The sequence below is a fragment of the Siphateles boraxobius genome, unplaced genomic scaffold (assembly GCF_051911475.1).
Source record: "Siphateles boraxobius isolate OS27281-9 unplaced genomic scaffold, OSU_SipBor_1 26, whole genome shotgun sequence".
Taxonomy (NCBI): domain Eukaryota; kingdom Metazoa; phylum Chordata; class Actinopteri; order Cypriniformes; family Leuciscidae; genus Siphateles; species Siphateles boraxobius.
In genome coordinates, this window is record NW_027508876.1 from 24,982,131 (window position 1) to 25,007,003 (window position 24,873).

Consider the following 24,873-nt stretch of genomic DNA (forward strand, 5'->3'; position numbering starts at 1 on the left):
TGAAACATTTTGTGGTTTTGTTGAAGAAACAGCTGCCCATTTATTTTGTGATTGTAGTAAGTATAACCAATACATTTAGGGTTGTTCTGTTTTTAGCCCTAAATGTGACCCATACCTTCGTCCTCAAAGAGGTTGTCTTCAACTGAAAACCCAAAGCTGTTGTTCCTTGAATATGTTGTTAATCTTTTTTCATTCACAAGCAAAAAAGTCTCCTTTATGTTTCCCATAACATTTATGCTTTTTTTTGTCGTTATGATTGTTCATTGTGAAGCAACCATGCTTCATTCCCCGGATCTTGTATGTATGTATAAGTTCTGCAATAATAATAATAATCATAATAATAATAAAACGGAAGATATGTTACATAAGTTGACTTTTTGCACATTTTAGATTTTTGAGACATCTATTTTTTCTTGCATTATTTTTCAGTGCACATATGTGTAAAGAGTGACTAAACACATCAAATGATACTGGCCAGTTCAAAAGATCAACTTGTGTTTAATGAAACACATGTGTTGTAAATGTTCAATATTTATTTATTTATATATTTACAACAATTTGATAAATGTGTCTAGAAAGTGACTTTCAAAAAAAAAACAAATCTGAAATAAATAAATCACTATAACGTATAAAGTGTATATAGTGTGACAACTTTCCCCAGCTTTCCAGTCACTATAAATATGATTTATGTGCACTATATGGCCGGGATAAAAATAATATATTCCTTCAATATCTGTGAACAATTATTAAATTGTTTCTCTGTTGGGGTACTTTCAAAGCAACTACATAGGTCATTAATAAACTAAACTAATACATTAAACAAATGTATAAATAAAATAATTAAAAACGAATAAATACATATTATTTTATAATTTAGTAATATATTCATTTCCTGTCAAACGCGCGTTATTTAAACGCCAATGCTCTTTGGTCATTTTGTGATAGGCAACTATGTCAATGCGGAAATCCATAAATGGTCAAATACCATAAGTGGTCCTAGAGGGCGGGGCTTAATTAGTCTCACTCGAATCATAAATGGTCTGACTGGGTTTGTTGAGCCTACACACACAATCAGGAGGACTTTATAAACCACTTGGGAGCAGGATACACTATCATATTTTTTTATTCTACCTGGTTAAAGGAGTTTTATCTGGTCTTCGTACTGTAGTTGGATTATACTGTCACATTGGGACAACATGGAAAGCAACAGGCAAATGAAAGTTCGCATGCTTGTATTGGTCCTGGTTTCATTTTTCACGAAGGCTTACGCCTCAGGTGAGTCTCTTGTGACAATGATTGAATTCAGTGAAATGAAATGTTATTCAGTTTGTTAACCAGCTATTTTTTTTAAACCTATCGTTGTATTTTAGTTAATGTGTTATTTAAAACAATCGAATTGATTAATTTGCTTTGCTCTTTTTATAGACATCTTTCCAAAAGCACAGAGAGTAGCCTGGTCCTCTTTCAATTTTAAATCCATGTTAACATGGAGTCCAAAACCAACGAATTATACCTACACTGTTGAATTTTCAGAGTAAGTCATGTCTTTATTACAATACAGTTAGTGCACAGGTTGTTTATTATTACAGTCATTGTTCTGAATGCAGTATTATAGCTATCAAAAATGTGCAGGAATGAACATAACCGGGTTAAATTTAAAAATGTAGTACATCACATCAAAAGATATAGTCAGAACACAAAAGAGAAAATGGTCTAAATCTTTTAGTCTCCCCAAGTTTAATATAAAAGTGAATTGTACACATATATAGCTTCATGGTATTAGGCCTATCTAATATTACTCGGATCATATTGATTCTGACCAATCAAGTTATAATTCATTGATTATCTCAAAAGGTTTCTCACTTTGTAATCTCATCATGGCCATAAACCAATAAAAGTGTATGGTGTATCGGCAATATAAGTGTATATAATAGATTTTTTAATCTGTTGCCATCTATTTAACATGTCAAAATAATTTCTGCCATTTATACTAAATTTTCTGTCAATGTTCACCACTAATTTAGTCAAAAGTGGACAAAAAAAGTTAATTGGATTTAACTCTGCAGGTTGTAACTTTGGATCCATTTTCTTAGGGCAGCGATTCAACTTACAATTTAAATTTGAGACACTCTTTTATTAATGTTTAACCCATAAAAAGCTTTATGAACAAAAATGCTCTCACATGTGTAGATTTAGCAACTCTAGCATAGTTCCACACCCATGACTTGTTACAGCAGGCACCAACCCGTCATGTAATGTAATTTATTATTTCCAAAAGTTGTATTTAATTTCTAAATGTCTACCTTGTTAAATGAATGTAGACAGGTAAATGTATCTGTGTTAATGATTGTAGACTGGCCAAGGACAGAGAACGGACGCCACACTGTATCAAGACTATGGAAACTGAATGCGACCTGACTGAAGAATTAAAAAACCTGAAGGCCATTTACATCGCCGACATCCTGTCTGAACCCATGCGGGGCGTCTCCTCGGATTTGGTTGAGTTCCCTCATGTCACTTCTGAGAGATTCTCCCCTTATTATGACAGTCAGTATTCTCAACAACCAACTTTACACTCTATTTAATGACATGAAGATTTTGAACCATTATAAAGATCTTCTGCTTTGATTGTCTTTCAGCTGTCATTGGCAAACCAGAGTTTAAAATAGAAGTAAACAATGACAAGAGGAAGACGACACTGCGTGTAACGGATGTCCCCACAGCTCTCTTTAAAAATCTTAATGAGAGACTGAATATTCGGGATGTTTTTGGGGACGACCTGCTTTATAAAGTTATCTACAGGAAAGCCAAGAGCACAGGAAAGGTTAGTGTTGTCTGTAAAATGTAGTATCTTTCATCGTTCTTTCTTTTCTGAGAGCTTTTGCCACTTTGTAAATTATGATCCGGATTTATACCATGTTAACTAAAGATAAACACAGTCATTTAATCGTTTCAGTACCTTGCATTTATGAAATCATTAAATATTAAATGAAAATGAACCCTCCACATTTTCTTCAGTTAGAAACTAAAAGCTTCCTCCACAATATATATATATATATATATATATATATATATATATATATATATATATATATATATATATATATGTATGTGTGTGTATGACAGTTATAAAAAAAATATATGTTTTACTCACCATGATATCATTGGGCTCAATAGACATGCCAGCTACAAAAATATAATATATTTACTATAATACTATATAACTATAGTTTCTGCCAAATAATCTATACTATTTTTCGAAGGTTTGGGTTCAGTAAGATATATATATATATATATATATATATATATATATATATATATATATATATATATTATTTTTCTTTTATTTTTTTAAATAAATAGATATTTTTATCCAGCTAAGATGCATTCAATTGATCAAAAGTAACAGTAAAGACAAATGTTACAAAAGATTTCTATCTTAAATACATATTTTTCTCAATTTCATCAAAGAATTTGGGGAAAAAAATGTATCATGATTTCCACAAAAAATAAGCAGCACAACTGTTTTCAACTTGATACTAATAAATGTTTCTTGAGCTGTAAATCATCATATTAGAATGATTTCTGAAGGATCATGTGACACTGGAGTAATGATGCTGGAAATTAAGCTTTGCATCACAGGAATAAATTACATTTTAAAATATCTTAGAATAGAAAAAAAAGAATAGAAATAGTTCTTTTACAATAAAAAAGTAATATTTCACAGTATTATTGTTTCACTCTATCTTGTATATCAAATAAAAGCAGCCTTATTTCATACACTTTTTAATTTGTTAAAATTAGTTCTACATAAGTTAACATGAAGTCACAATGATCTTATTACCTAAAGTTAACAAAGGGTTAATAAATACTGTAACAAATGTATTGCTAATTGTTAATGCCAGTAATGGGACCTTATTACACTTTATTTTAAGGTGTCCACTGTAAAATAAAGTGTTATGATTCATTATACGTATTATACATAATTTCATGTGTTTGCCTCTTCAGAAAGAGAAGATCAGTAAAAGCAGCATCATTGAGCTGACGGATTTGGACCAAGGAGTGAGTTACTGTTTCAACATTCAGGCCTACCTCCCCTCCCGCGCTCTGGACAAACAACACGGGGATCTCAGCCACATCCAGTGCTCTCCGGAAGAAGGCACATCTATCTTTGAAGGTAATGCTTTCAATATTTAAATAACAAGACTTTAACTTGGTCTGTCAGGGATTTTTCTGCAGAACAATCCCTGGAAAAGCAAACGTTGGGAATTTTGTCTGATGGGGAATTAATCATTTTCCCAAAATAGACTCACTCCCCTGATCTGGACTGAAACGCATCCATTTATGAAGTGTCGGATAACTGATATAGTATCATATCAGAGGATTATATGGACTCTATGAATGTGTGATTCACAGCGCTGAGACATTTAATGCAACTCCTAATTGATAAGAAATGTGTCTGTTGGGCGGATTATGATAGTAACTTGTCAATGAATCATATCAGCGTCTAGGGACCAATAGAACTGCAAAATTCCTGTGGTGTCCAATCAAACTTATCATTGAATCAAGTGTTTGTTTGACCATAATGACGATGATGTAATGTTTTTGCAGAGTACGGCATTGGTGTCATCATCGGAGCCATTCTTATTATCATTGTGGCAATAACCACAATCATTATTGTCATCGTGATGTGCTGCAGGCGAAGAAGGCAACCGAACAACACAGGAAAAGAGGGATTACCATTGAACGGTGTGTGAGGAATGTGGATGCTCTTTTTGGTACGTCTAAATTAGACTCCCTAATGAAGGGAGGATGGTGTGCCGTTTTTATATAAAAAAATAGTGTTTCTGTGAAACCTCTAAATGTAGATATGTTAGACATATAATTTAGCAAGACAAGAGCTTTATACTGTCAGGTGGTGGGTCCTTTAGTCTGGCACTGAAGTGTACTTTATAAACATTTTTAGAAGCACTGCCTAATTTCATCTACTTTCTAACAAATGGGAATACTGTATGATTTAAGACTTTTTTTTGTACGCACTTGGGAGAATCAAAATCAGATCATATTTTATGAAATAAAAGAACTAATTTATTTTTTTAGCCAATATTGTAAACTGTATTCGTTTTTTTTAAAGTTTTTTTGTTGTAATATTGAAATGCTCTTTTAATTTCAGTTTTATCACATTGCAACTGTACATGGCCAACCATTAATCAAAAAATAATGTTATATCTGGTGTATTTTTGCCATTTTGGTGCAATAACTTTATCATTATACTTCAGACCTGTGAATCCAGTGAAAATGGTACTGATGTGGATTTAAAAACCACACACACAAATAAATAAATATACAAAAATACACATGTGGACTAATCAGCATTTAGATCTTTGCCTTTATATTTTCTAACTTCAAAGAACATGATAAATATATATATATATATATATATATATATATATATATATATATTATAATGCCTTTGTATGCACGTTCAGTTAGAAAGATCAAACTGATATAAAGATGTTACATAGCTCAATGGTGCCCCCATTTGTAAGTTAGTAGAGTTACATTAAATGTGAATCAACTGTTAAAAATGTACAGGTCCTAGTTGTTTTATTTATAGCCTATATTAGGGGTGTAACAATATATCGTGTCACAATATATCGCAATACAAAAATGCAACAGTATGTATCGTGGATAGTGACAATATGTATTGTGTTTAGTTACCAAAATAAAAACTACTGTGTCAGAAAAAATTTAAGTTTTCAGAGTTTTAGTGTCAGTCCTACATTAAACTTCTATAAACTGTATAATGCAATGAGGGAATATTTGTGGGTCCCGATAATGCCAAATGTCTCATGTTACCAGTAAAAAGTGGCCTGCATTATTTTTAATATTTCTAGTCCGTGACAGATTGCAAGCATATTCGTCTTAAAATAATTCTGTATTTTCAGCTTCAAAATCATGAATATTTTTATTCTGGTGTCACCATTGTCCTGTGCATTGGGTTATCAGCACCAAGTCCAAGCCTATTCATTTACACCCACAATGTAATACCAAATTCAGAATTTTAATCAACAGTACATTGTTTGTTTACCTTTTATCATATGCTTTGGTGTATCGGAATAATATCGTGATATGTATCAAATCGTGACATGAGGGTCTCGTTACACCCTATATACATATATATATATATATATATATATATATATATATACACGTGTGTGTATATATAATTTTTTATTTATTTTTAAGTTGTATTATTTAAAATAATAAAAATATGTTACATTTCAGTAAGTGAGTCAGGAGTTCATTCAGTCACAGCTCTGATCGATTCAGTAAAAGATTCATCAGACTGATTCAAACTAGAAACTTATTCCTTCTGAAATCATACTACACTTCTTGTATGTAGTTTTTTTTTTTTTTTTTTTTTTTACTAAAAAGGACCAGTTCATACGAGTCATTATCAGACTACACTGGTTTTGCTGCATGTTCTTGAAACCGAATTGGCTCATAAGTGTTATTTCATAGTGAATCAGACGTTGCATTGTATTTACTACAACCTGATAGGACAACTCGTTAAAAAGTTTATTTTGCATTACATCCAATACTGACTGCAAACTCACATTCGCAACTCTGATCAAATGATTTTGCACATACATGTAAAAAGAAAAAGAAAAAAAGTATTTTTGCAATAATCTCAGCAAATCACTTTTTATGAAATATAAGTGTTTTATTTCGTTCTCCGCAAACTAAACAGGAATTTAACTAAAAACAACAGTTTAAATTCAAATAAAATATACAACAGAATTATTTGTGCAATTAAAAAAGGACTTTCGCCAAAGTGACTGATGTGTTTATTAAAAGCAGACTAGGTCAAATGCTATAATTATGTCAAAGTAGGACTTTGCGTTTAGGGACGGATGTCTGGTACACACACTTCCCGTCTGGCTGGATGTAACTTATCAGCATCTCATTCGTATCGACCTCAAAGTACACAAATGCTCCTGTCGTCTGATTCACCATGCTGGAGAAGAGTTGCCAAGAGGACGGGAAGCTGTTCTTGTGGCCAGAGTAAATATCCTCTTCAACTCCCGTTCCGCTCACAACATACGAACTTCCATCGTCTTCTCTGATAAACTGATGAAACAGAAATACTTTTAGAACATATTTATAGTTCTATTGCTTAATGCTGATTGGTCAATACAGTAACATAATGTAAAACACTTCAGCACCCATAGAAGTCACTTTAATACATTTTCTTAATACAATGCTTTATTAAAAATTAGCTTAATTTCCTGTTACACGATAATGTGATGTTCAAGATACCGACCTGTAGACTGTGGTCATGACCACACAGATATAAAGAGACTCTGTACTTCTTCAGGAGAGGCCTGAGTTTCGATACCAGGCACTTAGTCGGACCATGATGGCCAATGGACCAGACTGGATAGTGACCGGCCACAATGACAAAATCTGACCTGAGGATTAGAAACCAAAAGATGCATTTATTATTAAAGCATTTGATGAATATCAACTTTGTTTGACTTTCTGATGTGGAAAACAGCTGTGAGTGTTTGAATGCGCTTGCCGCTTTTATTCTCGTGGGATTTTTACTGGATTTTCCCCCTGCACGTGTGAGGGCATGTGCGGCTTGACTTTAGTTTTATCTGGCTGCTTACAGTTTCTACATTAAACACAATCCTCAATCCGCTTAACCTTTCATCCTTTTTCAAGTCCTTTTTAACAAGTATTCACTCGTAAGAATTGTGTTTTCAATTCATAAAACTGGGCAATTAAAAAAGGTTTGATGTAGTACTATAAACTGTCATTGTATGAAAAAAACATTATTTAACCATGTAAAGCCTGAAATATGAAATAATCGCCATAAAAAAAAATCATTTAAAAAAAATGGAACAGTGTATTGAACCTTTAGACAAAATATAAAAGAACATCTAAAATAAAATAAAAAGTTTGCAGATTATATTTGATACATCAGGCTTTTACGGCCCATAGTATGACATTGAGAGTATCAATATTGTTTTACATTTTATCAGAGGCCTACATTTTATTCTGAGCAAAAAATTTAGTATAGATGTTATTTATATGACCCAAAAGTAAGAATACATTCTGGTGGCTTGAAATAAAAATAAGATTAACAGTATAAATACAGAGCGTCTAAAGGGACATGGTGGAGGAAAAAATAAGAGATGGTGGAAAAAAATATATTTCAAAACTTTTGCGTTCCCCTGAGAAACTTTGCGTTCGCTCGCAAAGTCAAAAATTATGCAATGGAACGCAAAGTTTATCAGAGGAACACATTTGCGAGAGAATACAAAAAAATTGGCATATTATTTTCCTCAGAACTCCTATTTTTTCCCCTTCATTATTATTTCTCTTTAGGGGCTCCATGGTATAACTGACTACGTACATAAAATGCATATTACTATCAGTTGTCACTTTATATCTCCCAATAATATGTTAATAAGATTATATTTAACTGCTTATATTTATGATCAAAGCTCTGTAGTTTTGATTGTGGGGACAAAATGCAATGCAATGAAGATTGAGAGATGTACAAATTAATATACTTCAAAAAAAATACTTGTATATTTTATACATTTTAATATGATCTTTCTCAAAAAAATATGTATGAAGTAAACCTACAGTAAGTTGCTTTTGTACAGTAAATATTCATTAATAATTATGACATTTATTCTTACCTTAACTTATAAAAATCATTATATATTTCTCAGCAAAAAGTCATGTACCAGTGTTTTACTAAAGTACTAAAAGGGCCTTTTGCTCGCAAAGAAGTATAAACTATCAAACACAGATGACAGAACACGTATAGAATATTGTATTTTTCAGTTTTGATCGTGTTGATAATTTAGAGGCCTTAGAAATTCATGTATGAAATATGACACAGTAGGCTTTATAGGGTTAAACGTTTCTTCTTTGTGTTCCACACAAAACATAGCAGCATTTATGTTGACAATAATGACAGAATTAATTGTTGGGTGAACTTTGTCTTAAAGACTTGGCCATATTTTTAGAAAAGAATGCCAGGAGTGTTTCCAAGCCCTATCTGGGATTTAAGAGAATGTGAGGGTGGATCTGAGGCGGTGAAAGAGAGAGAGAGAATAAGTGAAGGAATGTGACAATTGAGGAGTGAAAGGAGTGTGACCGGTCAGGGCCTTTAAAAACATGCCCTAAAATTCCTGTTACAGGTCTAATGTTTGCTCAGTAAAAAACAAAACACTGGATTTCAGAGGTGTTTGTTCACCTATATTAGATATTGGGCCGCTTGTGCAAGTGTTTGCATTTGGGTGTTAATTAACAACTGTTGTTGTACTAATATCTCACCTGGTATTTTGAAGTTTCTGCTCGATCCACTTTAGCTGTTGGTTAGCAGCAACGTAGTCCTCGGGACCCGCCGGGTGAAGCCCGTCATACGTGTTGCCACACAAAACCACTGTGTCGATCATCAGGACTGTGATGGACGTGTTGCTGTGAGGAACCTTGAAGTTCAGCTCGTAATAGAGGTCGGGGTAGATCCTGCCAAACATTAACAGCAGCTCACTGTAGTCACGAATGCTCATGTTTACATTCTTTAATGCACAGGTTTTGACCTTTGACCTCTGACTCACCATCTTTCAGATCTGTTTGAGTAGGCGATCTGGGCTGACACATTTCCACGGTGATCGTGATTTCCTGCAACCAGGTACCATGGCACGTTCATCAGCGCGGGATGAGAGAACACACGCTCATAGGTGGACTGAAGAATTTATTAGAGCCTCATTAGAACATCATTTAAAATATATATATATATTATATATTATAAATATTAAATTATATATATATATATATATGTATATATATATATATATATATATATATATATATATATATTTAAATGTCTGTGTGTGTATGTATACACACATATATTTATATATAATTTATATATAATTGCATATATAAATATAAATTATTATATATTATATATACACACATACACACACACACACACACAATGATATATTGGTAAAATAAAATCACATTATGTAATTGAATTTTAAAAAATAGACATATTTGAAATAATTTTAAACATTTTAAAATATTAAAAATTATGTATTGTACATTTTATTATTATACACTTTTCAAAATATATATTATATATATATATTTAAACATTTTAAAATATGAAATATTGTTAATTAACAAAAGTAATCATTATTAATAAAAGTTTGTTTATAAAAATACATTATGCTATTTAAGAAAATGTAAGTAATTTTTTATTTTTGTAAGAAATGTAAATGGTTTGTGCATATATGGTATCATATACCATATAACATCCATGGTAGAGAATATATGAAAGCACTCACTGTACCATGGTACTTTTATTTTATTATTGTATTTTATTTTAGAGTTTTTAAATTAGTTTATTTACACTGATGTAAATATGGTGATGGGGAGCCAACCAGTTTTACTTTTGCGTGCGTTGGTCCTAATACAAATGCAACAAGTAAACCAAATAAAATACCATAAAATAAAACGCCATGGTTCATTCATATGGTATCATATACCATAGTTGCATCTATCTAAATTTGGTGACAAGGACCCACCCATGTTATTTGTGGTAAAACTATTATCACTATGCACAAACTACAGTAAAGGCGGCAAAAGCTTGAATGTGTTCTGTTTCTCTACCACTAGAGGGACGTATTTGTCTTTCACATAAGCTCACATGTCCTGATGGTGTAAAGACTAAAGTACCCTGGACAAGGTCCCACTGTCTGCTCTCCAACCTGTCTCATCCTAGTTACATCATCAACACCAGACATCAAACCATGAAATACATGTCAACCTGAGGAAACCTTGTATTTTACATGATGCACCTCAAAAGGTTTGCTGTAATTTCACAAGCACTTAAAGTCACCTAGACATTGGCAATTCATGTTTTTTTAAAGGAATATTGCAGTATTTATTATGAAATTGTCTATCCGGCAACACCACTATTTTTTTAACTCATGTAGCCTCATAATCTTCAATCAAAATAACTTCCTCTCCCCTCTTGCAGCAACGACAATTCTCTTCTCTGATGATGTTTACTGGCATGAGGGCGGGGCAACCTGTCACTCACATGAGATCGACCAATAGCAAACCACAACCATCCAATCAATTCCAAATAGACAAAATCAAGTCCAGCCCTACACATATAGGTCACAATAGGGAAGACTATCACAGCTTATGTTTTATGGCAACTTTAAGAACGAAATGTAGGAGAAGAAACTTGATGATCACCTTAAAGCGGGTGTCATCTACATCCCTGACCCCACTGAAGTAGAAATGATCTCCAAGACTGAGGACGAAATCCAGACCTGAGCTCTCAGCAATTCTGCCCAGCTCGTTCGCTGTGTCAAACTCATGTGGCGTGTAGTAGGGGTATGAAGGAAGTCCACCCCAATCTCCAATCCCAACAAACCTTAGAAAAGCTGGAGAGAAATAAGACTTTATATCAAAGCACATTCAATGCTAGATCACATGGAAAATTCTTACTGAACCGGTTTGTCTACACTGGTAATCACGTGACCAGGTATATGATTACAGTTCCTGACGCTTTCAAATTTGTAATCATACAGATCATGAAGAAAATACATCAGAAATACTCTACCTTGTTCATTCGCCTGACATGGGCTGAATATCTGAAGGCAGGAGATAAGAAGGAAGGCCAACCACGCCATTTCATGCCTTCAGATGGCTGATCTGATCCTGGAAACGGTCACAGTGTAAAGAGACACACAGACACTAACAAGCCACAAACAGCAAAACACTCTATTCTCTGCACCTAAAGGGAAACTACATGTGGTTTATGACAAGCTTCCTGTATTGAGCTCTGAATGAAAGAGTGAAGCACATGATGCAGAGGACAATGTTCACTAGTTTACACTGTAAACAAATGCATTTTATTATCAGAAAAAAAGTGCTTAGAAATACTATAGCAATATTAGTAAAACTACTTATAATATATGAATTGTTGCTGGTAATAAGAATTATTGAATACAAGTTATTTTTAATTGTAATATAATTTGTATTTTTTTAATAACAATTTCAGCTACCAAAAGTGTATACTAATAATTAGAAATAAAAATTATTTGTGACTGTAAAAATAATAACTGTATAGTATTTTAATATTTTTATTTATATTATCATTTAAAATAATTTTTAATATGAGTTTTTTAGTTAATTACTTTTTTAGTTACAACAAAACAAGAGTGATTAATAACTACTATTAGTATTATAAATTAAATTAGTAATCATATCAAAATGTATTTTTTTTTATTAATGCTAATTATAATTTCAAATAAGAATATTAAACTTTTACTGCACTTACAACAGTGTGTCACATATATTTATATATATATGTAAAATAATATATTTTTCTTGTTAATAATTATTGTATATTTTAATCAGTTAAATCATATTTATAATAAATTGTATTAACAACAAGAGTGCTTAATAATAATAAAATAAATCATATTAATAAATCATATTAATTAAATTATTATAGATTATAAAATAAATCATATCTAATTTTCTTTTCTATATTATTTTAATTGTAATTTTAAATGCATAAAAAATTATAATCAATATTTCACATACATTTTTAAATATTTTTACAAAACAATTCTCTATGAAATAAAATGTTAATTGTGTTACTATGACAACCAAAGTTAATCTAAAATTCTGTTTAGTGATACATTTGTAATATACCAACCTTTCATATCATATCAAGCAGAATTGTGTTTTGCAAGGCTCTGGTTAGAGTTTATAGTAGAAGCTGTCCAGCAGATCTCATAAATCATTAACATACACTGAATAGCAAGTCATGCACAGCTTACGCTACAAAACCATTGCAGTCTTTCAAGCAGTACCATGGTAAAGTGCTTGTACCAAATAGTAATACCACAGCACTAAAAAACATAATAATGCCAAAGAGAAAAACTTTAAAACCAATAAAATAAGATGGATTGTAGTTTAAAATATCAAATAGCACAGTTCCTTAGTATTACTTTAACCCAATAAGATGTCAGAGTTTGTGTTTTACCACCTTTGGCCAAGAACAGGCGACTTTATGTAAAAATACATTGTCATGTGGAGGGTGAAAGGTCAAAAAAGCGTATAATCTAAATGACCTTTCACTTACATTTGATGCATGTTAAAGGTCAACATTCGTCTTTTCAAAGATGTCCTTTAGTAACCAGCCTCATAATGTGCAATAAACCAGTTCAACGGAATTGACACGCTCTCGAAATCATCAACACAATCTACAACTGTTTCTTCAAGACGGAAAAAAAAAGGCAGACTTCGTATTATCAATCTTTTTTAATGAAAACATACAGCAAAGTGGTTCATTTGCTTGATGCGTGAAGTGCTACGACAATGACGTTTCTTACAGTTCTTGCGTACAACAACCGTTCTGCAGAGAAAGATTCCTTTCACATCAAGAAATTCCAACAAAGCTGGAGTAAACAAGTGCATAGGCAACCTCTCATCGAACATTTGTTCTTCACATGGATTCCTGGTTATTCAAAATCACCATGCCAGGTAAAGTGCACCAAAAAGCAACTCGCACACATCCAAAACGCCCAACCATGCTGCAGTGAACACTAAGGCCACTTAGTAGCTTAAAGAATTCATAATGAAAGTTTAGCTGATGAGAAAAAGGCAATAATAGTTCATTATCCTGCTTCTAACATATTAAACGTTCGGTTCAGTCCGCTGGCATTGATTTGTTTGACCCTATACAGAAACATTTCATTTATTAAACAATTTAGTGCACAGACACAAGGCGTATTTCCTTGGTATACGTTCCCATGCGTACTTAACGGATGTCCTTTAAACTGGACTGCTTAAATTACAAAATTATGTACAATCGTTGAGGACAAAAGTAGTGTTAATAGATTTCTAAACACATTTTCATCCCATAAAGGTTATTGATGATTAAAAACAAACTCCTAGATTAGTTTGGCATGTGACTCCTTTAGAAGTAAATATCTAGGGCCCCTAACTAGGGCCGCTGATAGTATAGTGCTGTCGCTCCTCTTTAAGAGCCAAACTCCACAGTTTCAGGGGTGATGAGTTTGAATTCATAGTTTCCTCTGCCGTCCATATGGAGGTAGTGCTGTAAAGAAAAAAGGATAATTTGTGCTTACAGTGTAAGTTCGTTAATCTTCAAATCACTTTGTATCGTTAGAGTGTTGGTAGTATATGAAAATTAACAATGTTTACTAGAAATTCATGTTTATTTGACAGCAAAAGTCAGCCGGATGACGTAAAACATACTTCTGGGCTTTTGTGAAACCTATAGATTATACTTCTGCATTTTTGCATCCCCACCCACAGGCAGTCGGATTGACGGAGGGTTATTAACGGTACAGATATTGTAAGAATAGGTTTATCAATGAAAATTGTACCGTACTTTACACTACCCTTTAAACAGCATTATGTTAAAAGTGGAACACTATGCCAACAGTTTTCTTTCTTGTACGCAACAGTGTTCTTCCAAATTAACTGATGAAATGGCAGTTTCTTTCAGTTTGTCCCCCTCCATTGGCCTAAAACACAGTATCATCCAGTTTGAAATAAGACTACAAACACAGAGGTTTGTATCCTTATTGGATCCTTCTCTGGAATCCTAACTCACCCGCTCAATGTTTACTCTTTGAATACTTGCACCTGGGAACAATACAAGTCGACAGCATTGTGACTAAAAGTTCTAAGAAGCATTTCCTACTCAAACAAGGCACTATTTCATGCTATTCGAGTGGCCTTGGATGGCAACATGCCCAGTGCATCATGGGTGTTGAAGTTTTCCTAACTATTTTAGCAAAAAGGGAAAACAACAGCCCTTTTTAGCGGTTTTCTCCAGTAAGGTAGCACCAACTTAAAAATACTTTTGTTCACCTATCTACTTAATTGACAGCCAATTTGTGTTGAAAGCTCATTTTGTCAGCCTTGAAGTACCTTTGAAGCATATGGTGTATGTCAATAAATACTGATCATGGAGCAGCACCGCTGATCTTACCTCATGATGCTTCCACAGGGACTTTCTGTGTGAGACTGTGAAAAGGGTGATGCCAACCTGCCAATTAAAAAGAATAAACCACACAAGCAGGGACATTTCAGCAAAATGTGCTGAAATATGAAGGGGAAATTTCTTTAGGTATAGAGAAATCTCTTCAATGCAGATGTGATGCGATGTCCGGTACCTTTCTGCAGTGACTGTAGATGTAATCCTCCACGTCTACGCTCACGGCACTGGTGCACTCATCCAGGATGGCAAACTGTGGCTTATGGTAGAAGAGCCTGGCCATCTATGGAAAAAACATCATTTTATAAACCTTAAAACATATTGAAATTCTCATTTATAAACATACAAATCTAATTTACATAATTTACTAATTTACAAACCCCCCCAAAAAACGGTGGTACAAACTTGATTTCAGTGTGGGCGGGGCTACGCATTGGAAAACTACAAGTTGAGAACTCTTTAAAGAAAGATGTTATAAAAACTCTCTCACTTGGCTGCCATCATAACCATGTAAAATGAATGTGAAATGAAATAAATAGAACTTTCTGAGTAATTGGAGGAGTACAGCTAAGGGTGGTAGTGTAATAGTATTGTAAAACATCTGGGCTTTAATGCAAATTCTTGTGCAGTGGTTCAAAAACAGGATGTTAATGAGGTGACAAAGTCAGTATACAATATCAGTATTGTTCCTTTGACTTCTGTCCCTGCAGCTGCTGGAAGTAACTTTGCCTTACTGTATGTCAGACTTTGTTGAAAATGTCTTTGTTTACCGCCATCCTCTGCTTCTCTCCTCCACTGAGCACATCCATCCAGTCCTGAACCATGTCCCATGATCCCTCTCTCTCCAAAATGTGTCCTAACTGGACATTATCCAGGTACTCCTTCAGCACCTGCCACAAAAAAACAGGACGATGGAAAGAAAATGTTAAAAACTAAACATGGATCATTATAAACTTTTTAGAGCTGCAGGAGTTTAGATTGTAAAAACTAGTTTACAGTACCTGGTCAGAGATGCCTTTCTTCTTTTGGTCCTCATGGGTGTCTGGGTAGATCACCTGATCCCTCAGTGAGCCAAGGGTCATGTAAGGCCTCTGAAAGCAGACAAAAAAAGAGAAGTTATTCAGCTGTTGTGGTCCAATCAGATGTTCTGCTATGAGAAAGGTTTTTTTTATCACCTGAGGGACGTAGAAGAGCTTCCCCCTCTCTGGTTTCGTCAAACTCCCACCGAACAGTGGCCACAGCTAGAGAGACAACCCAACATTTAGAAGACAAAATCGAAAGGTTTCCACAGAGAGCCAAGAACAAGGGCAGAATTCCAGTCTGAGTAACCCAGAAGTGCTCACCTCTCCAAGAACCCGGAAAAGTGAACTCTTTCCACACCCATTGGGACCACACACCAAAACATTGGCTCCGGATTTCACCTTTGAAGAACAATACAAAATGAGATGAGCACACACGCACCGTACCACTGTACAAACATCACTCTGACAGGGATGGAAGCCTGTTTACAACCAGACTAAAAAGTAAACAAGGTAATTGTTAAATTAAGTTTACAAATAAGTTGCAACAAAGTTGCAAATGCAAGAAACTGTTGCAATTCCAAAAAAGTCACAATTGCGGGAAATGGTTATTATAAAGTTGCAATTACAAAAAAGTTGCAAATGTAAAATATGAAATCATCTTGTGAAAATAATGAAAAACTGACACAATTACAAGAAAAAGTTGCAAATGTAAGATATGAAATTACACTGCGAGAAACAAAGTTGCAATAGTTAAAAACAGTCGCAATTACAAGGTGATATCAAGGTCAAAAATGTGAGAGAAAAGTCATGAGCTGACAAAAATCGACTAAACTATAAAATCAAACCATGTAATAACCATGTGGAACGCACCTCAAAGCTCAGATCTCTGATCAGAATGTCTCCATTAGGAGTAGCCAGGGGTGTGTGTTCAAACCTGATGAGAGATCGCATATTAAACTTATCATAGCTGGTTCTCCTGACGGTGAAGCACTGGAATTGAGAGGACAGAGGGAAGCTGCTCTTACTTGATGATATGGTCTACGTTGATGATTCTTCCACTTCCAGGGATCAGTGTGAGCTTTTCTGAAGTGTCTGTTCATGAAAATCATGATCAAACAGTTAAAAATCAACTACGTATCTCTCTAAAGTGTTTTTTGGAGCTTGAGAGTTTCAAAAGCTTACCTTTCTCTGAATGAGACACCATGGTGCGTTCATATTTCCCAGAATTCAGCTCTTTCAGGACCCTCATGAGCTCAGTGATGCGAGCAGTGAAGCTGAAGGAAAAAGACAAACTCGTTTTATAGCATCAAATGTGTTGCACTTGTACCACACAACATCAAGTTTTTAATTAAATGCCAAGCAATCAAATAGCTTGATTAAAGATGCTGATGCAATGTGATGAGGATGTGTGAACTTTTACCCTGACAGACGTGTCATTTCTCTGCCTGCAAGGACGATTCTGCCCAACGCCTGCGACATACGCAGCAGCATACGGCCACTCTGGTAGTAGTCCTGCAAGAGAACATGGATAATCAAGCCCCGTACCTCATTATTTCAAAAATATTACGTTTACCTCGGAAATAGCATGCATTGTGAATGCAATCGAGGGCTACAAACTACTGTCGGAATAATCACAATGTCAGGAGTGAAGTTTTACCTCCAGCAGTTCAGCATGGGAGCTGCTCAGGTGTCGAGGGTGAGACAAATCAAGGAATGGACGACTCACCACTAAATACCCAACAACGGTAGCAAAATCTGGAACAAGAGAGAAGAACATTCATCTTTTACAGTCCATGTTCATGTATATATATGTTATCTTGGCAAGATAATGAAACTTCCTCTTACACTTGGCGATAATGCTGTCCACCATACCCATGGAGAAACGGAAAAAGATGAAATTGTGCAGATGATCGACCTGCAAACAAACTCAGTTTAATAAACTCAGATATCAAGATTAACCATGCCATGCAAACCTTAAGGTTTTATATCGGTAACATACAGATTATAAGACGATATTAGAGTATTATATATATTGAATTGGGGATGCTCATTTCATCGATTTTTGCATTCAAATTACCTTTGCATGATCACAAAGGTAAATGCTAAAAAAGGCTAATAATGTAATAACACTGTTAAATGTAAACAAAAACAGTATAATAAAAGGTTTTTCATAATGTAAATTATAATGTTGTGAATCCTAAATTTACCTGCATCATTTAAAACTTTTTTTTAATTTTATAATTTTAGTTATAAGTAGTGCTGTCAAATCGATTAATCATTATTAATCGCATCTAACATAAACGTTTGTATATACTGTATATAATATATATATATATATATATATATATATATATATATTAGTGCTGTCAAATCGATTAACATAAATGCATGTACTGTTAACCTAAATGCATATCATGAAAATATGGACATTAGTAATGTTGTAAAAATCTATAAAACAGTGTTTCTCATCTGATTTTGTTTCAGGAAATAATCTTAAAGAGTTTTATTGAAAACAAAGCTGCAATAGCCTTAATATTTGAATTAAATAATACATATTTAATAAAATTAATTAATAAATAAATAATACTTATAAATAAATAAATAAAATCTACATATATAATGCTGTCAAATCGATTTATTGTGAATATTACAGCTCAGATTCACATACTCACCAGTTTCTTGAAGGTTGAATGAATGGTCTGTTTCTCCCTGACATTTCCATTGTAGAAGGCAATCTCCTCACTGTAATACAAGTGTGCATCAAAATTTGAGAAAACATTTATAGTAGACAAAACTATACTGTTAGATAGATACAACTAGGAAAGGTCACCTGTTTGTGATGAGACGAGAATTGACGTATCGATATTCTCCTTCGTACTTCTGTTCGGTCACTGTCATCTTACCGATCGGCCTGCGCAGACGGGTCAGGAAGAGGCCGGAGATAAGTAGGTAAGCCATCATAGACGCGGGACCCTGTGCAAAGCGACCAACAGATCTTCAAAATATCCAGTGGCATTTATCCAAAGAAGAATTTCACATCGTCTTTCCTAAACTCACCTGAGCTCCGATTGCTGTTGTCAATTTGAATATGTACAAGCCGATATCCAACAGTGGCTGGAGAGGGGTGGGGGAAGTAAAAAAAATAAAAATCATTGCTAAAACAGTTCATCTAAATAAATAAAACATCTGCTCTTAATGGGAAATTAAACCTGGTATTTTAGACAAAAGCGTGTTGTACCTTGCTTAGGTTGGAGTAAAGCTCCACAACACTGTTACAGAACCTTTCCACATCCTGCGTCAGCAGCTGATCAGCATTAGCAATGCGGTTATCCAGGTTTCCCATTTTGTAGTACGTATATCCCCTAAGAACCCAATATATGTTAACATTTACATTTCCTTTGTACATAGTGGCCAGTTCATAGTTTTAAGACTAAAATTTTAAATTAATCTCAAAATGAAAGCATTACTGTATATACTTATTTTAAATGATAAATAAATATTTTTTCACAAAAATGTAATATTCACACAAAATACTTCAGAATTTTAACGTCAATGCATCCCTTTTAATAAATTATAATTAAGTACATTACAAAACGCATAATCCAGTATGAGCAATGATAAAAATGCATTGCTTGTGAAAATAGCATTATGCAGTTTTTCATGTTTGTAAAGAATATTTAAGTTAACATTAGCGCCTTTCACACATACAGTCTTTATTGGTAAATAACTGTAAAGAGATCATATGTGAACAACAGGACCTTTTTCAAAAATGCCGGTAAATCAGTTCTGGCAATTTCCCGATATGAAAAGTTGTAACATTACCGGTATGATGCTGTGTGTGAACAAAGAATGAAGATTATGAGGTCTGAAAATGCTGACGTAGTTTGATATCATATTTGAGGAATTTGAGAAAGTTTGCTTTGAGGAAATCATAAAGCTCTGTCTGAGCTATTTATGGTAAGTTCCACTGCTTTTAAATGCTTTCTATAAACATGTGCTAGACGAACATGGTATCTTACCGGTGAAAAGACAGAATGCCATTGCATGTGTGAACAGCACGTTTGTGTATTTACCGAAAAAGTCGTTCTGGAAATTGTAGGGTAATTTACCGGCATTGCTGTTGAAAGGGGCAAATGTCACGACAGTGATGGGTCTTACTTCAGGTACTCATCGTAGAGATGTTTGGTAAGTCTCACACGAAAGCACAGCTTCAGTTCATTCAAGCCCAACTTCAGGAAGTTGTTCACCAAGGCAATCTGAAAGATTGAAATGCAACCATTTACACCATGTTTCTATACCAACAAACTCATACAATTCTTGCAAGCTCTCTTACAGATGTCATAAAAGTGCTGATGTCAACAGGAAGCACATATTAAGGTTGTTATTGTGAAGCAGTTTTAGTGTTGAATTCATTGATTAGACTGTTAATATTCTCAGAACTCCTCTGACTATTAACAATTACTACCGACTCTGATAAAAAGCAGAAACTTACAATTGGCATGGCCGTGATAAAGTTGAATAAGTACTTCTTGAAACCTTCGGTGGATCGACCAATGATCGCACTGCAAACCACAACGTGCACACAAACACAAGCAGACATGGTCAGAGTTAATGCAGAAGGGAATAAACACACATCATGCATGCCATTCTTTCCTTCATGTGCATGAAAAACAAAATGAATGCAAATTCACTTTAAGGAAGCACACATTCATGACTACATTTGTAGACCAGAGGAGATCTGAAAAGTGAGCATGTGAGGAAACACAATGGACAGGTTCAGTGATGTATATTACATAATGCCACCACATCTGTAACAATACATTAGTTTTCACAGCACATGAAGATACAGTAAATTACCCCAGGAATGACAGTCAGGTAGGAATAAAAGTGCCTCTTGAACAATTTGATATCTCTGCTAATGATTCCACTGTCAAAGATGGAAGAAAAAACTATCAAATCACATTAAAGCAATATTTAACTGCGTGCCTGGCGTCTTCACAAAGTGAAATAGTGATATATTTGATATATACCTTTCAATCATAGTGCCGTTCTGAATCATCCAGACGTCGCAATAGGTCCGAGTCACAAGCATCACTGCGATCAGGAACAGGTACCATGTCTGTGACACACACACACACACACGGATAAATAAGTAAATAAAGTGAAAAACAATAATGAACTGAAATCATTTACTTATATTTAGCAAATTTTCACACAATATTAATTAAAAGTTTGGAGTTGGTCTTTTTTTTTTGGAAAGAAGTCTCTTCTGCTCACCAAGGTTATATTTATTTGATAAAAAATACTGTAAGAACAGTAATATTATTCAATTTTATCAATATTTAAAAAACTCTTTTCTATTTGAATATATTTTGAAATGTAATTTATTCCTGTGATGAAAAGCTGAATTTTCAGCATCATTACTCCAGTCTTCAGTGTCACAAGATCCTTCAGAAATCATTTTGATATGATGATTTGCTGCGCAAGAAACATTTTGTATGATTATCGATGTTGTAAATAGCGAAATTGCGAAAACCGTGATACATTTTTCTTTAGAAGTCTTTGATAGAAAGTTCAAAAGAATAGCATTTATTTAAAATGCATTTTTAGTAAGCATGTAAAAAGTCCTCACTGTCACTTTTGATCAATTTAATGCATCCTTGTTAAATAAAAATATTAATTTCTTTAAGAAAAAAGTCTTTCCACTTAAATCACTTGCCTCTGATTAGCAAAAAAGAGAAAACTTCCAACATTTGCCTCAATTTCAGTTTCATTAACAAATGTTGTAAAGCCATTACATGTGACCATTAAAAAGTAGGCTAGGTTACAACTCTCACCTCTTTACACAACAATCTCGGCACCATAATCCCGAGCATCCGTGCAATCCGGATGAAAAAAAGCTTGTCCACAGCGGCTCTCTCTTTCTTGCCATCTTTCTGTTGGTTTTAAAACACAACAAGTGTTGAAAGTCAAAGTAAACTCATGGAATATAGTCTCAAACAGCCAGACCTTGAAATAAAGATCATGATTGCCACTTATTAAGTAATAATTAATATGAATAGTGAAAATCTGTAGAGACTGCAGAAAAAAAAGTACGGACTATCAGACAGTTCTTTTTAAGGACATTCAGTACCTCATTTAAAACTCTGAATAACAGATTTGATGTCACTATCCTTGAACACTACAACAGCAAACCCAGTAAAAGACTTAGGCTATATTATACACATACAGTTCTCTCACCTCACTGTTCAGATCATTGGGAGAACCCTTCTTCCTGTTGAGAATGATGAAATAGATCAAAAAATAATAATAGCAACAGTAAACAATATAGTAGTTCATTAGGTCTAATCATATTGAATATGAAGCGCTATATGAATATAGTGCATTTATTTTTTGGGTGAAAAGTATGCTTAATGCTCAGAAATCAAGTGAGTTCAACGTGCAAGCATGAATCATTTTTGTATATTTCAACCATTAAAAACTACAGAAGAAGTTTTTTGTTATTATGCAAACTCGCAACATTTGTCCAACGAACACTGTCCTTTATGAAAGAGTCCTTTGTTGGACAGTGAGACTGCAACAATTAATAATCATGTTCAATAAACTTCATCTTCATCTGTATTTAAATAAATGTATTTCAATATTTAAGATCATGATAGAGGCTGCGTCTTAAAACCTAGAGAGCTGCCTACCTAGACAGCACATTTGGAGCATCGCAGTAACGTTATATTAGGTTTTGACACATGGCCATTAAACTAGACTAAATTTGCTGGGGTCACTCTGACACTGAACTCAAGTCCTAATCTGAATTCATGCATTAGACACTTTATGTCCGTTTTTACATACCTGTTAAGTCCAGCTGATCTTCGTCTCTGCTTTAGGAAGTATAAAATGAGTAGGACACCGCCAGCTACAGCGGAGTTCTTCGCTGTCAAGTACTTACTGACGGCCGCCATGTTTCCTACTGAGACGGTCAGGAGAACAGCGCCACACACAAGCCCGGAAGAGAGAGAGAGCGTGTGTGAGAGAGAGCGTGTGTGTGTGTGTGTGTGTGTGAGAGAGAGAGAGAGAGAGAGAGAGAGAGAGAGAGAGAGAGAGAGAGAGAGAGAGAGAGAGAGAGAGAGAGAGAGAGAAGTCCATCTCTCTACCGGCTACCGTATTCATGATGACCTCATCATCACACCATCATCATGAATCTGCTCCGTGTTTAACCCTTTATGAAAACAACAACAACAAAAAAACAAACAAACAAACAAACAAACAAACAAAAAAAAACCTTTAGGAAACCGTACATATTACTTACGTATGGGAGATAAAGCCTAAATGAATTAATTATCATGTTGCAGTAACACAGGTCTTACTCGGAAATTACAGATTCTTATTCACTTTAGTAGATTAGGCTATAACTTTTATTAGCATATTTTCCCTTTTAAGAGTTTCATTTACTATAGTATGATGGAAATATATTTTTATGATTTACCAACATAACAACTCAGTGGTTAAAAGAACGGGCTTATTTTATATATTATAATTAAAATATTGATATCGATCCACAAATAAACAATAGGTATTAAACAAAACATCGTAAAAGACAGCGATCTTATTGCTTTCCTAGTACTAAACTGAATAACATATTTTCTATTTTTGAAAGCTATACAAAGAAATGTGTTGTATGTTGATGGACAAATGTATACATTTTCATTTTTAATGGGCCTGCCGTTATCATGCTTTAAATAACCAAAGTTGAAATTTTCAAAAAACAAAAACAAGATAATCAAATGCACAGTTGTCGTTTTTGCAATAACGTGTGAGTATATATATACACGTATATATATATAAGGACTGCTTTGTATGCAAAAAAAAAAAAAAAAACACGAACGTAAACACATGATTACACATTTTAAACATATAGTGGACCAGGGGCGGTTCTAGGGTGACTGGATATCCAGGGCTTAGCCCAGAGAAATCCATGTATGTGTCAGGATACAAGGAATAAACTTTAAATAAAATGTTTAATATTTGTTTTTTTGTTTTTCTTTAATTGTTTTTTTTTTTTTTTTTTTTTAACAAGGTAAATCTTTCTGGATTCCTAAAATTAAAAGTCACAATGTCACACAGAGTTAAACTGAAACATCAATCCACCCTCATCAACAAAAATGCAATAATGCATTCCAAAGTAAGAATACCAAACATTCCAAGATGCTATTTAAAAACAAAGGGAACAGAACAGGTCAAGTGCAATTCAATAGCAATTGATAGCAATTACACATCACTTACAATTTGCATAAATAATCCTATGAGGCTAATGTATCAAATATCAAATTTGGAATACAGAAATATGAAATATTGAAAAAATTAGAATGGTACTTTGCCACTAGATGGCGGCAAGCCACTGCCTTAATTAGTGGGTCGGTTTATTCAATCGATTCGTTCAAAACAGATGATTCATTTAGAAAAAAAGTAAGAAATGTTTTTTGAATAGCGGGGTCAGACAGGCAAATTCATTCAGTAACCGTGATGCTTTGTTTGAAAACATTTTCTTTACTTTTATTATCTAATTGTTGCCCTGACACAGGCAACAAAATGACAAAATGACACGATCAAAATGTAAATCAGACACAATTTAAAACCGAATAAGAAATATAATACTATGATTAAAAGTTACAGATACCAGCTGAAGCTGTTGTATCTTGTTTTAGTGCTGGCTATGGGTGTTTTACTTCCTTTTTTTTTTAAAGAATTTTTATATACCCATTTTACTAA

The 24,873-nt window shown here is 33.8% G+C and overlaps 3 protein-coding genes across 6 annotated transcripts; 1 reads left to right on the plus strand and 2 right to left on the minus strand.

The window, feature by feature from the left end:
• The first annotated feature begins 1,037 nt into the window (after positions 1–1,037).
• On the plus strand, positions 1,038–5,353 carry f3a (coagulation factor III, tissue factor a). Its single transcript, XM_077245105.1, has 6 exons — positions 1,038–1,275; positions 1,426–1,534; positions 2,354–2,547; positions 2,640–2,824; positions 4,009–4,177; positions 4,612–5,353. Exons 1-6 carry the CDS (start codon positions 1,197–1,199, stop codon positions 4,755–4,757), a joined length of 882 nt encoding a protein of 293 aa, XP_077101220.1. The 5' UTR covers positions 1,038–1,196; the 3' UTR covers positions 4,758–5,353.
• A 1,353-nt stretch (positions 5,354–6,706) lies between these two features.
• acp5b (acid phosphatase 5b, tartrate resistant) lies at positions 6,707–11,830 on the minus strand. The gene is made up of 6 exons (XM_077245110.1): positions 11,669–11,830; positions 11,299–11,489; positions 9,645–9,772; positions 9,361–9,552; positions 7,328–7,475; positions 6,707–7,134 (listed from the first exon to the last, which is right to left on the minus strand). Exons 1-6 carry the CDS (start codon positions 11,736–11,738, stop codon positions 6,889–6,891), a joined length of 975 nt encoding a protein of 324 aa, XP_077101225.1. The 5' UTR covers positions 11,739–11,830; the 3' UTR covers positions 6,707–6,888.
• Positions 11,831–13,361: 1,531 nt separating this feature from the next.
• abcd3a (ATP-binding cassette, sub-family D (ALD), member 3a) lies at positions 13,362–24,833 on the minus strand. 4 transcript variants are annotated; one of them, XM_077245107.1, is made up of 24 exons: positions 24,709–24,833; positions 22,957–23,254; positions 22,351–22,384; positions 21,948–22,046; positions 21,141–21,229; positions 20,603–20,672; positions 20,269–20,366; positions 19,349–19,472; positions 19,168–19,224; positions 18,941–19,083; positions 18,783–18,852; positions 17,956–18,025; positions 17,768–17,865; positions 17,531–17,622; positions 17,293–17,384; positions 17,136–17,202; positions 16,981–17,044; positions 16,432–16,509; positions 16,264–16,329; positions 16,090–16,179; positions 15,859–15,978; positions 15,267–15,371; positions 15,083–15,139; positions 13,362–14,179 (listed from the first exon to the last, which is right to left on the minus strand). In XM_077245107.1, the coding sequence occupies exons 2-24, from the start codon at positions 23,064–23,066 to the stop codon at positions 14,102–14,104; spliced, it is 1,971 nt and encodes a 656-aa protein (XP_077101222.1). In that variant the 5' UTR covers positions 23,067–23,254; positions 24,709–24,833; the 3' UTR covers positions 13,362–14,101. The 4 variants fall into 4 exon arrangements, with proteins under 4 accessions (XP_077101222.1, XP_077101221.1, XP_077101223.1 ...); XM_077245106.1 differs by lacking the exon at positions 24,709–24,833 and having other exon boundaries at positions 22,957–23,323; XM_077245108.1 differs by lacking the exons at positions 20,603–20,672; positions 24,709–24,833 and adding an exon at positions 20,968–21,037 and having other exon boundaries at positions 22,957–23,153.
• Positions 24,834–24,873: the final 40 nt, after the last annotated feature.